The following is a 14,187-nucleotide window of genomic DNA, read 5'->3' as shown; positions in this document are numbered from 1 at the left end:
TGCCCCCGGCTCCCTCCCTGGGAGTGACCGGATTCCTTTAAAGGGTACTTTGAGCCCGGGCCCTTGGGGTTTTTTTTGTTTGTTTCATTTTGGGTTTTGTTTTCTCCGGTTTTATTGAGATATAATTGACATAGAGCATTGCATTCGTTTAAGGTGTATAACATAATGATTTGATATATGTATATATTGCAGAATGATTGCCACAGTAAGTTTAGTTAACCTCACATAGTTACAAAGATATTTTCCCCGCCTGTGATAGCTTTTAAGACGTACTCTCTTAGCAGCTTTCAAATATAACAGACAGTGTTGTTAACTGCAGTCACCAGAGCCTGAGTCTTTGGAAGGTGGAGTTCAGCATGGAAGGAGAAGATGTGGGTCCCACTACAGCCCGCCTTCCCCTCAAGCCCTGGGGAGCCCCTAAGGCCCTGGAGGACCTGTCCCTGCCAGCTCATCCTTGCTTTCCTCTTATAGTCCTTTCCTACCTTCCTCTTCATCTTCCTGTCTCGTCTTCCCCCTGCCCTTGCCTTCATCCTTCTACCTCTCACCCAACCCAGCTGCCCTCTGGTTGGGGCCTGTAGAAAGGCAGGGATGGAAAAGCCCCCTCCCCTCTGGGGAACTAGTATCCTCAGATATGGTACTTCCAGACCCATTGATGGATCTGTGCCCAGATCCAGAGTAGGTGGGAGGGCTCCCTGTGTCTACTAGACAGGGATAACAGTGGAGTTGGCCGTGTGTCTACTCACCTGCATTGACCACTGCACAGATAACTGATCCTCTGAGCCCCTCACCTTGTAGTTAACCTTGTAGTAACCCCTCCCCTGTGGTAATTTTCTCTACTCACTTTCCTGCTCTTTTTACTTTATGGTATATTCATTTTTATCAATCTGGGGACTTCCCTGGTGGTCCAGTGGTTAGGACTCCGCACTTTCACTGCCGAGGGCACGGGTTCAATCCCTGGTTGGAAAACAAAGATCCCACAAGCCTTGCGGCACAGCCGGGGGGAAAATTAAAAAAGGGCCAATTTGCATGTTATACATTGGTCTGTACTTCAACTTTTCATAATAATTTTATATTATTTAGAAGTTTTGATTTCTTCTCATAGGTTAATTAATTTGAGGTGTTTACCACCCCCCCCATGGTATGTTCAGTATAGCATATATTTATTGAAAAATTCAAACTAGTTAACATTTTTAACTTTTAAAAAATTATTAAAAAAAAATTATTATATAAAAGTAATATGTGTTCATTGTAGACATTCAGAAAATATAAACTAAATTATGTATATTATATATATTATATATAATCTTTAAACCTACCACCCAAAGATAATCACGGTTAACACTGTGATGTATCTTTTCCCAATTTTTTTTAACATATATATATGTTCAGAAATGGAATTGTGCTATACGCAGTCTGGTAACTTGCTTTTTTCTCTTGATAGTATATTATGTCATATCTTCATACCATTCAGTACACACCTAGAATATAATTTTTAAAGGCTGCATAGTATTCTGGGGTATAATGTACAATAACATATCTAAACCCCTATCACTGGATATCTAGATTTTTTTCCCAGCTCTTCATTAAGATAACAGTATGCTTGGGGTTAAATATTTGCACTTATTCTGAATTTTTCCTTATGTTGAATTCATGGAAGTAGGATTACTGGTCATAGAGTATACATAATTGTAGGCTTTTGACCCTCACGGTCAAACAGCTTTCTAGATTAGTTGCACAAATGTATGCCTCCTTTACACCCCAGTGCTGCACAAGGATTGCCTAATTCCCTACATCTTTACGAACACTGGTGTCAACATATAAACGTACTTGCTTCTAGTTTAGAGGTGAAAAGTAGATGTTCTTCTTGGCCATTCTTTGATCACTAGTGAGGCTGAACATTGTTTTCCACAAGTTTATTGGTTCCAAATACATCTTTGATTTGAGATCATTAGGAACAACACGTAAAATCACATCTTAAAGAAGTCTCTTATCTCAGAGTGTCTCTGATATTTGACTTTCCTGCCCCACTCTGCTGAAAGAAGACACAGGGAACCCTAGGGGGAAGCCTGGGCTGAAGTGACTTTGGAGAGAGGTGGTGACTGTGGGATTCCCAGCTGGCCCTGCTGCCAGGGTGTAGGAGGGCCTCGCGGGGCCTCGCGGAAGGAAGCCTGGCTCAAGTAGTTCCTTCTCTTCCCTCATCCTTCCCCAGATACGATGGAGCCAACCGGCTTCTCCAACCTGGATCTGAGTGAAGAAGACTCTGATGACCCTTCTGTGACCCTGGACCTGTCCCAGCTCTCCATGCTGCCCCACCTGGCTGACCTGGTCAGTTACAGTATCCAAAAGGTCATCGGCTTTGCCAAGATGATTCCAGGGTTCAGGTAAGGAGCTTCTGGGACATCCAGGGAACAGAGTCAGAATCCTAGACTGAGCCCGAAGAAGGCTCGGAAATTACCAATCTACTGCTTCCCAAAATACAACTTCAGGCCCTACCCCAGACCTCCTAAGTCAGAATCTCTGGGCAAGGCTCAGGAATCTGTATTTAAGAAGTGCAGCCCATCCAGCATTACTCGGCAGGCCAGCACTGGAGAGCCATCCATCCCTTACACTTCCTATGTGATGGCACAGGAGCCCAGTGAGGTTCAGTGGCCAACACCAGGATTTCTAGTGTTGGAGCCCACGTGTCAGAGCCGGGTTAAGAACTCTTAGTTCACTGCTGTGTCCACTCCAGCTGCCTTGGATCTATTCCTCATATTATCCTTTTAAATTAAACCTACATTAATCCGGCACACCCAATTCTGAAACCAGGATGAAGCGATAGAGAGGAAAAAGGGTTGGGCTTGTGATGTAATTTAGGAATCCTAGAGGGAGACGCACTTGTACATATAACCTGGGCATCTTTCACCCAATTTACCCTTCACCCAAGGCTGTTTCCTAATCATACTGAGATCTTTTTTGCCAAAGTAGGTAAGTATGAGGAGTTCTACTGGAGTAAAGACCCTCCCTTATGGATTCATTCATACAAATTTCATTCATTCATTCAGATGTTCTATTGTTTTGGTCATGATGCTATCTATAATACTTATATTTAAATGGTCATGCAGTGTTAAATATTCTTAAAAGTACATAAAAGTTGACGCTTTTAGTAGATATGTTGGGAGGCAGTTATATCTATATTTATGTATATCAATAGCTTCATTCTTTCTAAAAGTTCATTTGGAACATTGTCATCAAATAGATATACATTGTGGTCAAGAAATAAATGAATAAACTTCCCTGGCGGTCCAGTGGTTAAGGATCCACCTTCCACTGCAGGGGGAATCACTGGTGGGGGAACTAAGATCCTGCATGCCACGTGGCTGGCGTGGCCAAAAAAAAAAGAAAGAAATTAATTAATATCAAGCAATACTCTCATCATTTCAAATAGTAGCAATAGTTGCAGCTGTAGCAGAAGGGGTAGAATGCTTCCTCAATACTGACGCTCGGATTCAGCGCTAGAATACTGGGAGCTGGAAAATGACTGGATGTTGGCCAGCTCCGGATGGAAGCTAACACGAGGTGCCATTTATCGTTTGGTGAATCTCTGGCGCGTAGAGAAGCCATCAGCTACTGTCTAAATTGCTGCATTGATTGCCAGCTAAATGATGGTAATTCACAGCGCTAAACCCAGCGCATCCCAGTTTGTTTCTGTCTTGAGACAACCTGCTCTGTGTTATTTTATGCCTCGCACCAATTCAAATACCAGGGATTCACCAATGTTCTTTCCTGGAATTAATGTGAAAATTATAAAGGAGAGAAACCATCAAATGGTGTTGAGACACTCTTACTGTATCGCACATTTTGGTTGCATCAAAAAGAGTAAAGGCCACTCTGCAGGCAGAACGGGTGTCACCTGTGAGGTCAGCATCACACAGGGCCTGGGATTTACCCTCCAGAGTCTTTCCTTGGAACCGATGACAACATTCCGCTTAGTACAAGTTCCAGCTCCCTCCCCCACTCTTCTGGTTACTGTTTGCACACTGCACATGTTCCCAAAGTCTTGTTTTGTGTAAACAGCTAGAGAAAAAATACTTCAAGGTGTTGATGGATACACTGTAGCAGACGGCTCTCATCCTACTTCCAGGAGGAGCAGCTCTCATCTACCCAGTCCCCAAACCTTGCCTAGTGGGGAGCTGGACCAGAGGGCACCTGAAGCCCTGTCCAGATGCTGAGGTTTGGTGGCTGGGATTGCCCACATGGGAAAACTGTCCTAAAAAGAAAGTGACCTATTTAACCAGATTACCCCAGTGCAGCCCCCTCCACTAAGTAACCTGAGCCCCAGTTTTTCTCTTGGCCCCCATCCCTTCCCTTCGCCACATATACCCTCGCACAAAATAGCACCACCTGCCCCTCAATTCCTCTCCCCAAGGATGAGCTGAAGTCTACCCCCTTCCTCCCCTTTCAAACCTCATCCTCCAGAGTTCCCTGGTCTAGCCCTGCAGTCCTGGCCGAAGTGAGGTATATATGAGCAGGTATTGGAGCCACCCAGCTATGGAGGCAAAATCCATTAAATCAATCCTAAACACGCTTGGGTTAACTTTTCTGGCTTCAGCGTGTCTTGAGAAGTCCCAAAGTGGAATGTTTTCCAACAAAACTGGAGCAGGCTTCAGCAAGAGCTCTGTGGGGACATTTACGCGGATGTTCTCTGGGAATGCGTGGAGCTGATGCTGCATCAGGACGGGGGCCAGAGCCCAGGCTTCCGCAGGACCCAGGCGGGGGCAGCCCAACAGTTCTCTGGTTCTGCCGGTTCCTGCACTTAGAGGTTCCGTTTTTCCAAGAAGTGAAAGAACAGTGTCTGCGTCCCTGGTGGCTTTGATCTTGCTGCCTGGAGGCGGGGGTGGAGGGTGTGGGGAGGGCAGGATGGGACTTCTGTGTGGGTGAGTGGAGGGGAGAGTACAGGACAAGATTCCAGCGTGGGCGGGACTGCATGGGCTGTGCTGGGCGTGGCCTGCCCTGTGGGGTGGCCTTGGCCCTGCCCCTGGCTCCCACCTCTTCTCCCTCAGCCTCTCGGTCTGCACCCCACAAATCCCCCCCCCCCCGCCTTCAGCCCTGCAAAAGAAATGCATGGAGGAAGTGGTGTCAGGAGCAGCGACTCCATGGCCAGGAGCCGTCTTGGATCCGACAGCCAAGGACCACAGGTTTCACTGCCCAGAGGGGTGCATGAGGGACCAGGCCCAAACAGCCCCAGAGGGCTAAACGCCTTCAACCGCACTGCCATTTCCATCCCCAGGGGCTCCTTCCTGGGTCAGAGGCCTGGGGTCATAGTGCTTCCCTCCTCCTATGCCCTTTCCTCTATATTCACTTATTCATCTGTCCAACAATCAGCTTGCTTATGACATAAACTGTGAGGGATAAAAGATGACTAGGACACAGTCCCTGGCCTGCAGAGGTTCAGCGTCTGATGGAAGAGATAGACATATGAATAGCCGCGGTGAAGAGATAGACATATGAAGAGCCGCGGTGAAGAGATAAGGGCGCCAAGATGTACCGAGGGAAGGCAGATGGGGAGAAACTGGACCCTGCCTAGGAGGGTGGGGAAGACGAGACATCCCCAGAGCACCTCACAGGTGCCCAGAAGTGGCCAGAGGTGTGGAAACTGATCAGGGTGTAAATATTACTCAGGTCCAGGGAGGAGGCCCAGAGCCGGAGCTGGTGCCCATCACAGCAGGAACGAGGTCTCTTACTGAGTTCCCCTTTATCTTCACCGCTACCGCCACCCACTACCATTTCCACTTCTGGCTGTGAGCTGCACTTAGAAAGTCCCTGTATTTCCAGGCTGTGGGTGGTAATTTGAGGTCATTCTAGGTTTGCTTTCATAGAAGTAATATGTCTGGATCACAGCAGGCAGTGATCCCACTGAAATCTCTCTAGCCAGGCACCCATGGGATGTTTGTTCACTTCTGGCCATCCATTTTGAGTGGGCCATTGAACAAAAGGTTATGTACAGAGATGTTCCTCATGGAATTCCTTATAACAGCAAAACTTAGAAGCAACCAAAATGCCCAAAAATAGGTGGGTGGGAGACTGTATTTTCCAAAGATTTGATAATGAACATGTTTTACTCGTATAATGAATTAAAACCCAAATGAGGGTGGTGTTAGTTTTTATTTTTTCATTGTGGATTGAGCACCCAGAAAAAGGTGACAAGGATGGTGAGACATCTAGATGTCACGGCATCAGGGCTACTTATTCCAGAGAAAAGGCAAGGAGGGACATGGTGGCTTTCCTTAAATGGTTAAAAGGATGTCCCGCGGCTAATGGAGAAGTCTGGTTCTGTGTTCCTTGAGAGGACAGAACTACAAGCAATGGATGAGTGTGTGACCACGTGGCTTAGAGCTCAAGAGAAGAGGCTATTGACCCAAAAGCCAAGCACCCCATGGCTGTATCCAGAGGCCAGGAGCTCCCTGGCACTGGGGGAGTCCTGCAGAGGCTGTGTGAGAGCCGTCTGTCAGGAATGCTGAGGAAGGAATTGGACCACATAGCCTCTAAGTGGGGCCTTCCAACCCTAGCACTTTGTGATTTTCCTTCAGTGCAGGCCCTTTGGTGGTCATCTAATCATGCAAGCCCTTTCACACCTCCTCATCCATCACCTGTTGATACGGGACTCTCATCAGTTAATATCCATTTCCCACCTTTTTACTTTCCAAAGTGCAGCCACAGGGGATGACAGCCCATCGACAGGATATCCAGGAGGAAATACACAGAAAGAGAAAGGGAGGAAAAAGAGGAAGCAATTTGATCTGTGGGTCCTGCCTTTTCCTTGTCATTGTTCAGACAAGCCCAGCTCGTGACTCAGAATAGTGGAACTAGTCGTGAGCCTTTTGACTCATCAACACATAGCTATTGACCCTCTCCTCATGCTCAGGGCTCAATGAACAGTGTCAGGGCAACACTAAAGTAATTAAGAGGTGGTGCTGGCCCTCAAGTAGCTTACGATGAAGAGCCAGAGACAAGTATCTAAAGGACAGAGGCAAAGAAGGGGAAAGGGCAAAATAGGATTACAGGCAATGTGCAGCAGGTCGTAAAGGAATGGCTCTAATTCTATGAAGAGAATCGAAGGGTGGAGGGATCCAAGGGAGACCTCACTGGATTCAGGACCGGAAAGGTGGGGTGGAGCAGAAGATGGGTGCTCTAAGCTGGAGCTGTCCCACGTTCAAAGGCATGGTGGCATGAGAATGCCTAGCATCTGAATGTGGAGTAGTCCGATGTTGTTAGAATGTAGGGTTGGTGGAGTCTGTGATGGGAACGGGGGCTGGAAAGACAGGTTGGAGCCCAGTTATGGCGTATGGACTTGATCCTGGGGCATTTGATAGTCAGTGGGGATTTCTGAGCGCAGGAGTGACACGTCCCTGTAGCAGTAGTAAGAAAGGTGAACGAGAGACTTGACTCCAGGAGTCCAGTAAGAGGCAACCGAAAAGATGATGGAGCTCTGAATCAGAGCAGTCCAGTGGGAGCGGGAGTCCAGAGACGTCCTGGAGACAGAGCTGACTTCACTACTGGAAGGACCGAAGGGCAGGAAGAGGGAGAGGGAAAGAAAGCATGGGAGCCATTGGGGATGGCTCTGGCCATGCTTTTGCAGACGACCATATTCATGCCATAGCCCTGGGAGCTTCTTCAGGCTCTATCTTCCTGACCCTAGAAGAGCCATGGCTGCTCCGACCTTGGAGACCCTGGAAAGTCACTGGGTTTTCCCTGTCTTAGTAGCTAAGCTACATCGGTTGGCATTTGGTCACAGCTTTGAGTTGTTCTCAAGTCGTTCTCCCTCAAGAAACAGTCTCGTTCTTTCCAACCAGGCTGCAAGCTCCTCGATGGAGGACCCAGGGCACATGCTGGTCACCTGGCAGGTGTACACCTGTCAAAGCACTGCACTGATTTACATGACTTGATGGTCTTGACCAGTAACCTGACCTCCCCCCACCCCCGCCCCCGCACCCTCCCTGGCAGAGACCTCACCCCTGAGGACCAGATCGTGCTGCTGAAGTCAAGTGCCATTGAGGTCATCATGCTGCGCTCCAACCAGTCCTTCACCATGGACGACATGTCCTGGACCTGCGGCAGCCCGGACTTCAAGTACCAAGTCAGTGATGTGACCAAAGGTGCGGCTGGGCTCTGCCTCCTCCTGCCCCGGCTCCACCCCTCCTGGGGTCATGGGCCCCACCAGGCACATCAGAGGGAGTGAGGCAGCACCAGGGAGAGAAGGGTGAGGGTCAGGCCGGAGGTAGGGTGGGGTGGGTGGTCCTGGGGGTGCCCACAGCAGCTGGCCGTTCTCTCTCATAGCCGGACACAGCCTGGAGCTGATTGAGCCCCTAATCAAGTTCCAGGTGGCGCTGAAGAAGCTGAACTTGCATGAGGAGGAGCACGTGCTGCTCATGGCCATCTGCATTGTCTCCCCAGGTACCTAGCAGTGTGGGGAGCGGGAAGGGGGGAGCCCCGCTGAGGGCCAGCAGGGAGGTTTGGAGGGAGAAGTGAGCACAAGGAGAGACCAACAAGGAAACACCCACTTTGCTGGGTTTGCCCTGCCCGTGTGGTGTGTGTATGTTGAGGGTTCCCTCACTGCCCTTGGCCTTGCCCTAGCAAGACCATTGGTGATTCATGGGTGGGATTCTGAGGAACCAAATAGATGGGGTTTCTCAGGCCACAGACAGTACTCAAGCTCTGCTCTTGTGTGAACTGGACTGACCTCTGCTGACACTTGAGGCCCCCTGGGGATAGGGCACAAAAGCCTGGGGCCTGATAGGAGGTTCTGCTGGCCTGACAGACAGTTTAGCTGACTGATTTTGGAGGCACGGTGCTGTGATCCTTGAGCTCTTCTGCCTGTTTGGGGTGGGAAGAGGGAGAGAAGCCGAGGAGGGAGGTCTTGTGGTTCTGGGGATGCTGGATTGCTGATAAGGCCTCCACTGGGACTGTGTTCAGGGAACAAGCCAGTGGCCTTTCTCCAGGGACGCTTTCCTGGGCTGGGGGTCCAAGGAAAGGACATGGGCACCCCTCCTCCTGGCCAGTGAGCATTCACTCATTCATTCATTCATTCACTCAGCAATGATTTACTGGGCTTCTGTCAGGAACCAGGCACGATGCTGGGCATAGGGACTCAGCAGCAACCAGGACACAGACTTCTTTCCCAGGAAGTGTAGAAAGAGACATTAAACAAATACTTTATTTTAAAAATAAAGAAGTACATGATGCTACAGAGGGTATAGCAGAAAGTGGGAACCTGAGGTCGTCTGGGGCGTGGAGGGACGGGGTCATCAGGAATCGCCTTCTTGAGGAAGGTCCTTTAAGCTGTTACCTGAAGGGTCAGCAAGAGTCAGGCAAAGGTAAAAGAGCTGAGTTCTGGGCCGAAGGAGCACAAATGTGAAGCCTGGAGTGCAGAGAGCATGGCTCATCGGGGTCCTGATGAAAGATGGAGCACAGAGACAGAAGGAGAGAGAATAGGTGGAGACAGGCCCAGATGGCCCGCAAACGGACCTGAGACTTGATCCTAAATGCACTGGGAAGTGGTCGAGGGGTTGGGGAGGACTGTGGTGTCACAGGTCAGCAGGCATCCGGGAGTGACCTGGGAGCATGCTGAGGCTGGGTGTCTGTCTGTGTGGGCCGGGGGGTGGGCCGAACGGTAAGGGAGCTGGCTCAGAGCTCCTCGCCCGCCTCTCTGCCCACAGACCGTCCCGGGGTGCAGGACGCTGCGCTGGTCGAGGCCATCCAGGACCGCCTGTCCAACACGCTGCAGACCTACATCAGCTGCCGCCACCCACCCCCGGGCAGCCACCTGCTCTACGCCAAGATGATCCAGAAGCTAGCGGACCTGCGCAGCCTGAACGAGGAGCATTCCAAGCAGTACCGCTCCCTCTCCTTCCAGCCCGAGTGCAGCATGAAGCTCACGCCCCTCGTGCTCGAGGTGTTTGGCAACGAGATCTCCTGAGCAGGGCAGCCTGCCCTGGCGCCTGGGCGGGGTTGCCTCTCTGGGGCCGGGTGCCCAGCAGCTCTTCCCACCCCTTCTGGAGTTCAACCCCTCCTCTCCCACTCCCCCTCCCCGCCCAGCCCATCCGCTCTCCTGCCCAATCTAACACCAGGTCCCCCTTACCTGCAGGCCACGGGCTGCCCCCAGTCCCTCGAGACCTCAGTCATGAGGAATTGCTCCTTATTTGACAAAGAATCTCAAGTGGGGGCCGAGGGCAGAGGCTGAAGGTGGGCCCGTGCCCGGGGATGCCCCCTCCCACACTCCAGAAGTGGCTGCTGGCTGGTGCCGAGGGAACAGGCAGGCGGGAGAGACGCAGCCATTCCTCAGGGACAGAGATACCCTCACCTCTACCCAGCTCCAGGCCCACACGTCCAGATCCTGGTGGGATCACCCTTCCTTCGCCCCACCCACGATAAACACTGACCCATGACCCCCACCTCATCCTGCTGCCGGTCTGTCCTGTTCTGCCCCAGGGCAGTGTGCCACGATGGGGCCTTCTCCCTCTGTCTTCCCACCCTGGCCTGCCTAGGACACTCACTGCCAAGGAAGACCAAAACCAAGGTGACTAAGGTCACAGCTTCCCCTCTTCCACCTCTGCTGGCCAAAAGGCATTTGCCTAACCCCACGGTGCCCACCTTCATCCCATCGCCATGGTAACATTCTCCCCGGAAGTAGCCGTGGTAAGATGGGCTTTCTCCCCATGGCGGGGGCCACTGGCCCAGAACCCATGTGCTGAGAGGCCAAGGAGGGAAGAGAGCAGGGCCCAGGCAGTGAGGGGACAGGCAAACCCGGCCTGAACATAAGAGTAGTAGATGGAGGCCACACCCGTCCTGCCGCCAAGTCCGTGGCTCCTCAGCCTGGAGCTAAGGGGTTGGCCGAGGAGGGGGGCTCTCCCTCCGACAATCCACATGGCAGGACTGAATGGCCCCCAGGCTTCAGAGAATCACGGGCACCACCCTCACCCTCACCCTGCCAGTGCCTTACCTCCCACCCCAGAGAGAGAACCGGCCGCAGGCTCCAGAGCCCCTGCGCAGCGGCCGAGGGCGCTGAAGGGGCCTGACCCTGGGATGGCCAAGGGTGGTGACCCAGAGGTCAGCCCACTGTCCGAGCCCCGCCAACAGTCTGGAGAAGCAGGTGCTGCTCTGCTTACCAGCGGGGCCTCATCTTTCCCACCTGGCAGGGGGGGATGGGGGAGAGGAATTTCCAGACCCCCAAAAGCCCAAGCCCTCCCGGCCCACCTAGTTCTGCTTCTAACACGGCTGTCCCCCGGAGAAGCAGAAGGCAGTGTGCTCCAGCACCCAGCACCCCGGATCGGGGGACAGCGGGTTGGCCTGGTGGCTGGTCAGTGAGAGCACTTCGGGGGGGAGTCGGGCGGGATAGTTCCTTATTCCCACCCCACACCCTGACGTCAAAAGGGACCTGTGAGGCAGGGCGGGGTAGGAGCACCGAACCTCAAACTCCCCATGGGCAGAGCAGCTCAGGAGGTGGGCACTCACGGCCAGTGTACGCGGCTGGGCTTCTCTGGGGCGTGGGTGGCAGGCATGCGGGAGCAGAGCAGAGAGGGCCCCTCCAGGAGCGACAGAGGGCCCTTCAGATCATACTCAAGTTTGGGGGATGCAGCCGCGCTTGCTGTCTCAGCCTGGAGGAGGTGGTGTCAGCAGGATGCCCCTGTGCCTGCGTCCGCTGTTCCCTGAAGACCCCGGGAGCAAACCAGCTTACCTCCTCGGCAGCCGCCAGTGTCTGCTGGCCAGTGTTTCTTCATCTGACAGCCACCGTCCCTATTGCAGAACCGTCCTTAGACTCAGTCTGATGTCTGTTAGATGGGAGTTGCCTTCAGGCTCCACTTGGTACCACATTCTAATACAGCGGGTAGTAGGCACCACTGATGAAGCGATATTTATGGGTGATGAGGACGTCCGTTGTGAAAATTCTACAGGTTAATTACTGTTGTTGTTATTTTACAAATTAGGGAGAGACCCTTGGGATTTGATTGTAGCTGCAGAACACATTGGTCCAGATGTCAAGTCAGTGGTAGAAAGGGCTTGAAAATCTCTGACCCAGTTCAATCCCCTTGTTAAAGAAAACAGACGCTGAGGAGAAGGTGTGACTCACCCAAGCTCATGTAACTAGTTCAAAGCAGCCCCAGGACTGGACCCGGACTTTGGACTTAGGGTCCAGTGCTGTTTTCATTACATCATGCTTGAGCTCAGACGCCATGTCCCATTCCCCTCGTGGCTGACCTCATCCCTGGGGGAAGCCCTGGGTTTTAGACAGAGCATGTCCAGATCCCAGATCCCTGCCTTGCTCCCCGGGGTTGTCACCCCACTGACCCATCAGGAGGAGGAGAAGGGACACCTCAGCCTGTGTCTCAATGTGAATCACACCCCCGCCCCAGTGTGGCCTTGGCCGGATGGGGTCTCTGCCGCAGCTCGGCATAATGCTGTTGCCTTAACAATAAAGTGCATCTGTCTTTGTACTATCCTCACCCTCCTGGCGCTCCCCTGGACCTGCCTTCCCCAGGGAACATGACAGGACCCACTGAGAACGCCATTTCCTCAGCCCTGGGGCCCGTGACAGCTCAGTCCAGTCCCAAAGGGAAGTCCAGCAGCTGGGAGGACGAGAAAAAGTGAGGTTCCCTGGGGCTGAATTGGGAGACAATGTTATCATCTTTTCTGTTTTAGAATGAGAGAATGTGAAGGTAGACATTCATAAATCTCAACCTTTTTAAACTATATTATTGTAAAGCTAGGAAAGTCTGTACCAAAAATGCCAAATAAACAAGATTCTGGGAGATAGGAAAACCCTTCTCTGGCCGACTGGAAGAAGTAGGAGAATCTGAATGAGGCCAACAGGGAAGCTTGGAACGTACGATAGATCTGGTTAAATCTGGGAATAAAGCAGCAAAGAAAGCTTTGAAGAGTGCCTCCTGAGTGATTTCCAAAGAGAAAAAAAGTTTGCCAGAAATTTGTCAAATAAACCAATGAAGAAAGCTCTGCTTATGGTAATAAAGATGGCACATACTTACATATCACTTTGTGGCAAGTACTGCTGTAAATAAATGCTTTATGCAAACCAGCTTGCTTTATCCTTATAAGGACCCTAGGGGAGATGGACGACTATTACCCTCATTTCGCAGAGGGGATAATTTGCCCAAAGCCACAGTGGTGGTAAGTGAGAGATAGGGTTTGAACCCTTGGCAGCTGGCTCCAGAAGCCATTAATTACCTGCTACACTATACTGCTTCCTATTGAGCTGAGTGGGCTGACAAATGACAGCTAGTCATGCCAGCTCTCTATTAAAGTGGATGTAAGGGAGATTCCCATTCCTAAAGTAGGCCTTGGGATAGAGAAATTGGAGGTGCTGGATCCAACAGGGCTCTACTCTCAGGAAGCATTCAGTCACATGTGTTGGGTCCATTTCTGTGTGGCCCTTACCTGAGAACCTCAAGAATAGGAAGCCAGGCGGCTGTTGACAAAAATGTGTCTTGTATTTGAAATGCTGTGCCAGTGACTTGGCAAACTTCAAGTGACTCCTATGAATATACAGGACTCCCAAAGGGCCCTGAGGAGCCAATGTACCCCCTCCATTTCCAAAAAAAGGGGGGTTTATGATAAAGGGCAGCTTTCGTTAAACACACAAGCAAAAATAACTAACCAAAGACACACATGGTCATCCTAAGGGAAAATCATGCAAGGAAAGCATAACCAATGTATTTATTTATGATAAGTTGGCCTAGGAACCTGTGGATGTGATTTAATTTTTCAGAAGCATCTGAAAAGATTTCAAACCAAATGTGTCAGTGGGGGATGGGATGGGAATAGAAGAATTGGGGGTGGGGTTTGAGGGCCGTTTTGCCAAGAAAAGTGAATAGACTTAGAGAAAGGAAACCAGCAGCTGCCTAAACGGACACAGGCTCTGGCAGGAGAAGTGTGAAGGCATGTCCTTAGAAACTGTTAGGAGACTTATTTAGCATTTTTATAGATGATCCAGAGGAACACAAAATCTCCACGTCTGTGTGTTACAATCAACTTTTCCAGGTAAACAGAGAGGAATGCACACACTTAGGAGAAAGTGATTTTAAGTTTTCACATTCCAAGTCTTGGGTCTACATCTGTGCTGTTCAGTGAGGTAGCTGCATGTGACTATTTACGTTAAAATTCATTACAATTAAATAAAAGTAAACATTAAGCTCT

General features: G+C 50.8%; 1 protein-coding gene across 2 annotated transcripts in view; it reads left to right on the top strand.

Moving 5' to 3' along the window:
- VDR (vitamin D receptor) overlaps nucleotides 1-13,022 on the top strand; it is a 55,049-nt gene extending 42,027 nt beyond the window's left edge. For both annotated transcript variants that reach the window (XM_068559749.1, XM_068559750.1), the window contains 4 exons: nucleotides 2,210-2,381; nucleotides 7,984-8,135; nucleotides 8,317-8,433; nucleotides 9,696-13,022. In XM_068559749.1, coding sequence (XP_068415850.1) covers nucleotides 2,210-2,381; nucleotides 7,984-8,135; nucleotides 8,317-8,433; nucleotides 9,696-9,955 — 701 coding nt within the window. In that variant the 3' untranslated portion in view covers nucleotides 9,956-13,022. The remainder of the gene's footprint in view (nucleotides 1-2,209; nucleotides 2,382-7,983; nucleotides 8,136-8,316; nucleotides 8,434-9,695) is intronic.
- Nucleotides 13,023-14,187: the final 1,165 nt, after the last annotated feature.

The sequence above is a fragment of the Eschrichtius robustus genome, chromosome 13 (genome assembly GCF_028021215.1).
Source record: "Eschrichtius robustus isolate mEscRob2 chromosome 13, mEscRob2.pri, whole genome shotgun sequence".
Classification (NCBI taxonomy): domain Eukaryota; kingdom Metazoa; phylum Chordata; class Mammalia; order Artiodactyla; family Eschrichtiidae; genus Eschrichtius; species Eschrichtius robustus.
Note: the sequence above shows the minus strand (reverse complement) of the source record. Positions and strands in the feature narration are given on the sequence as shown.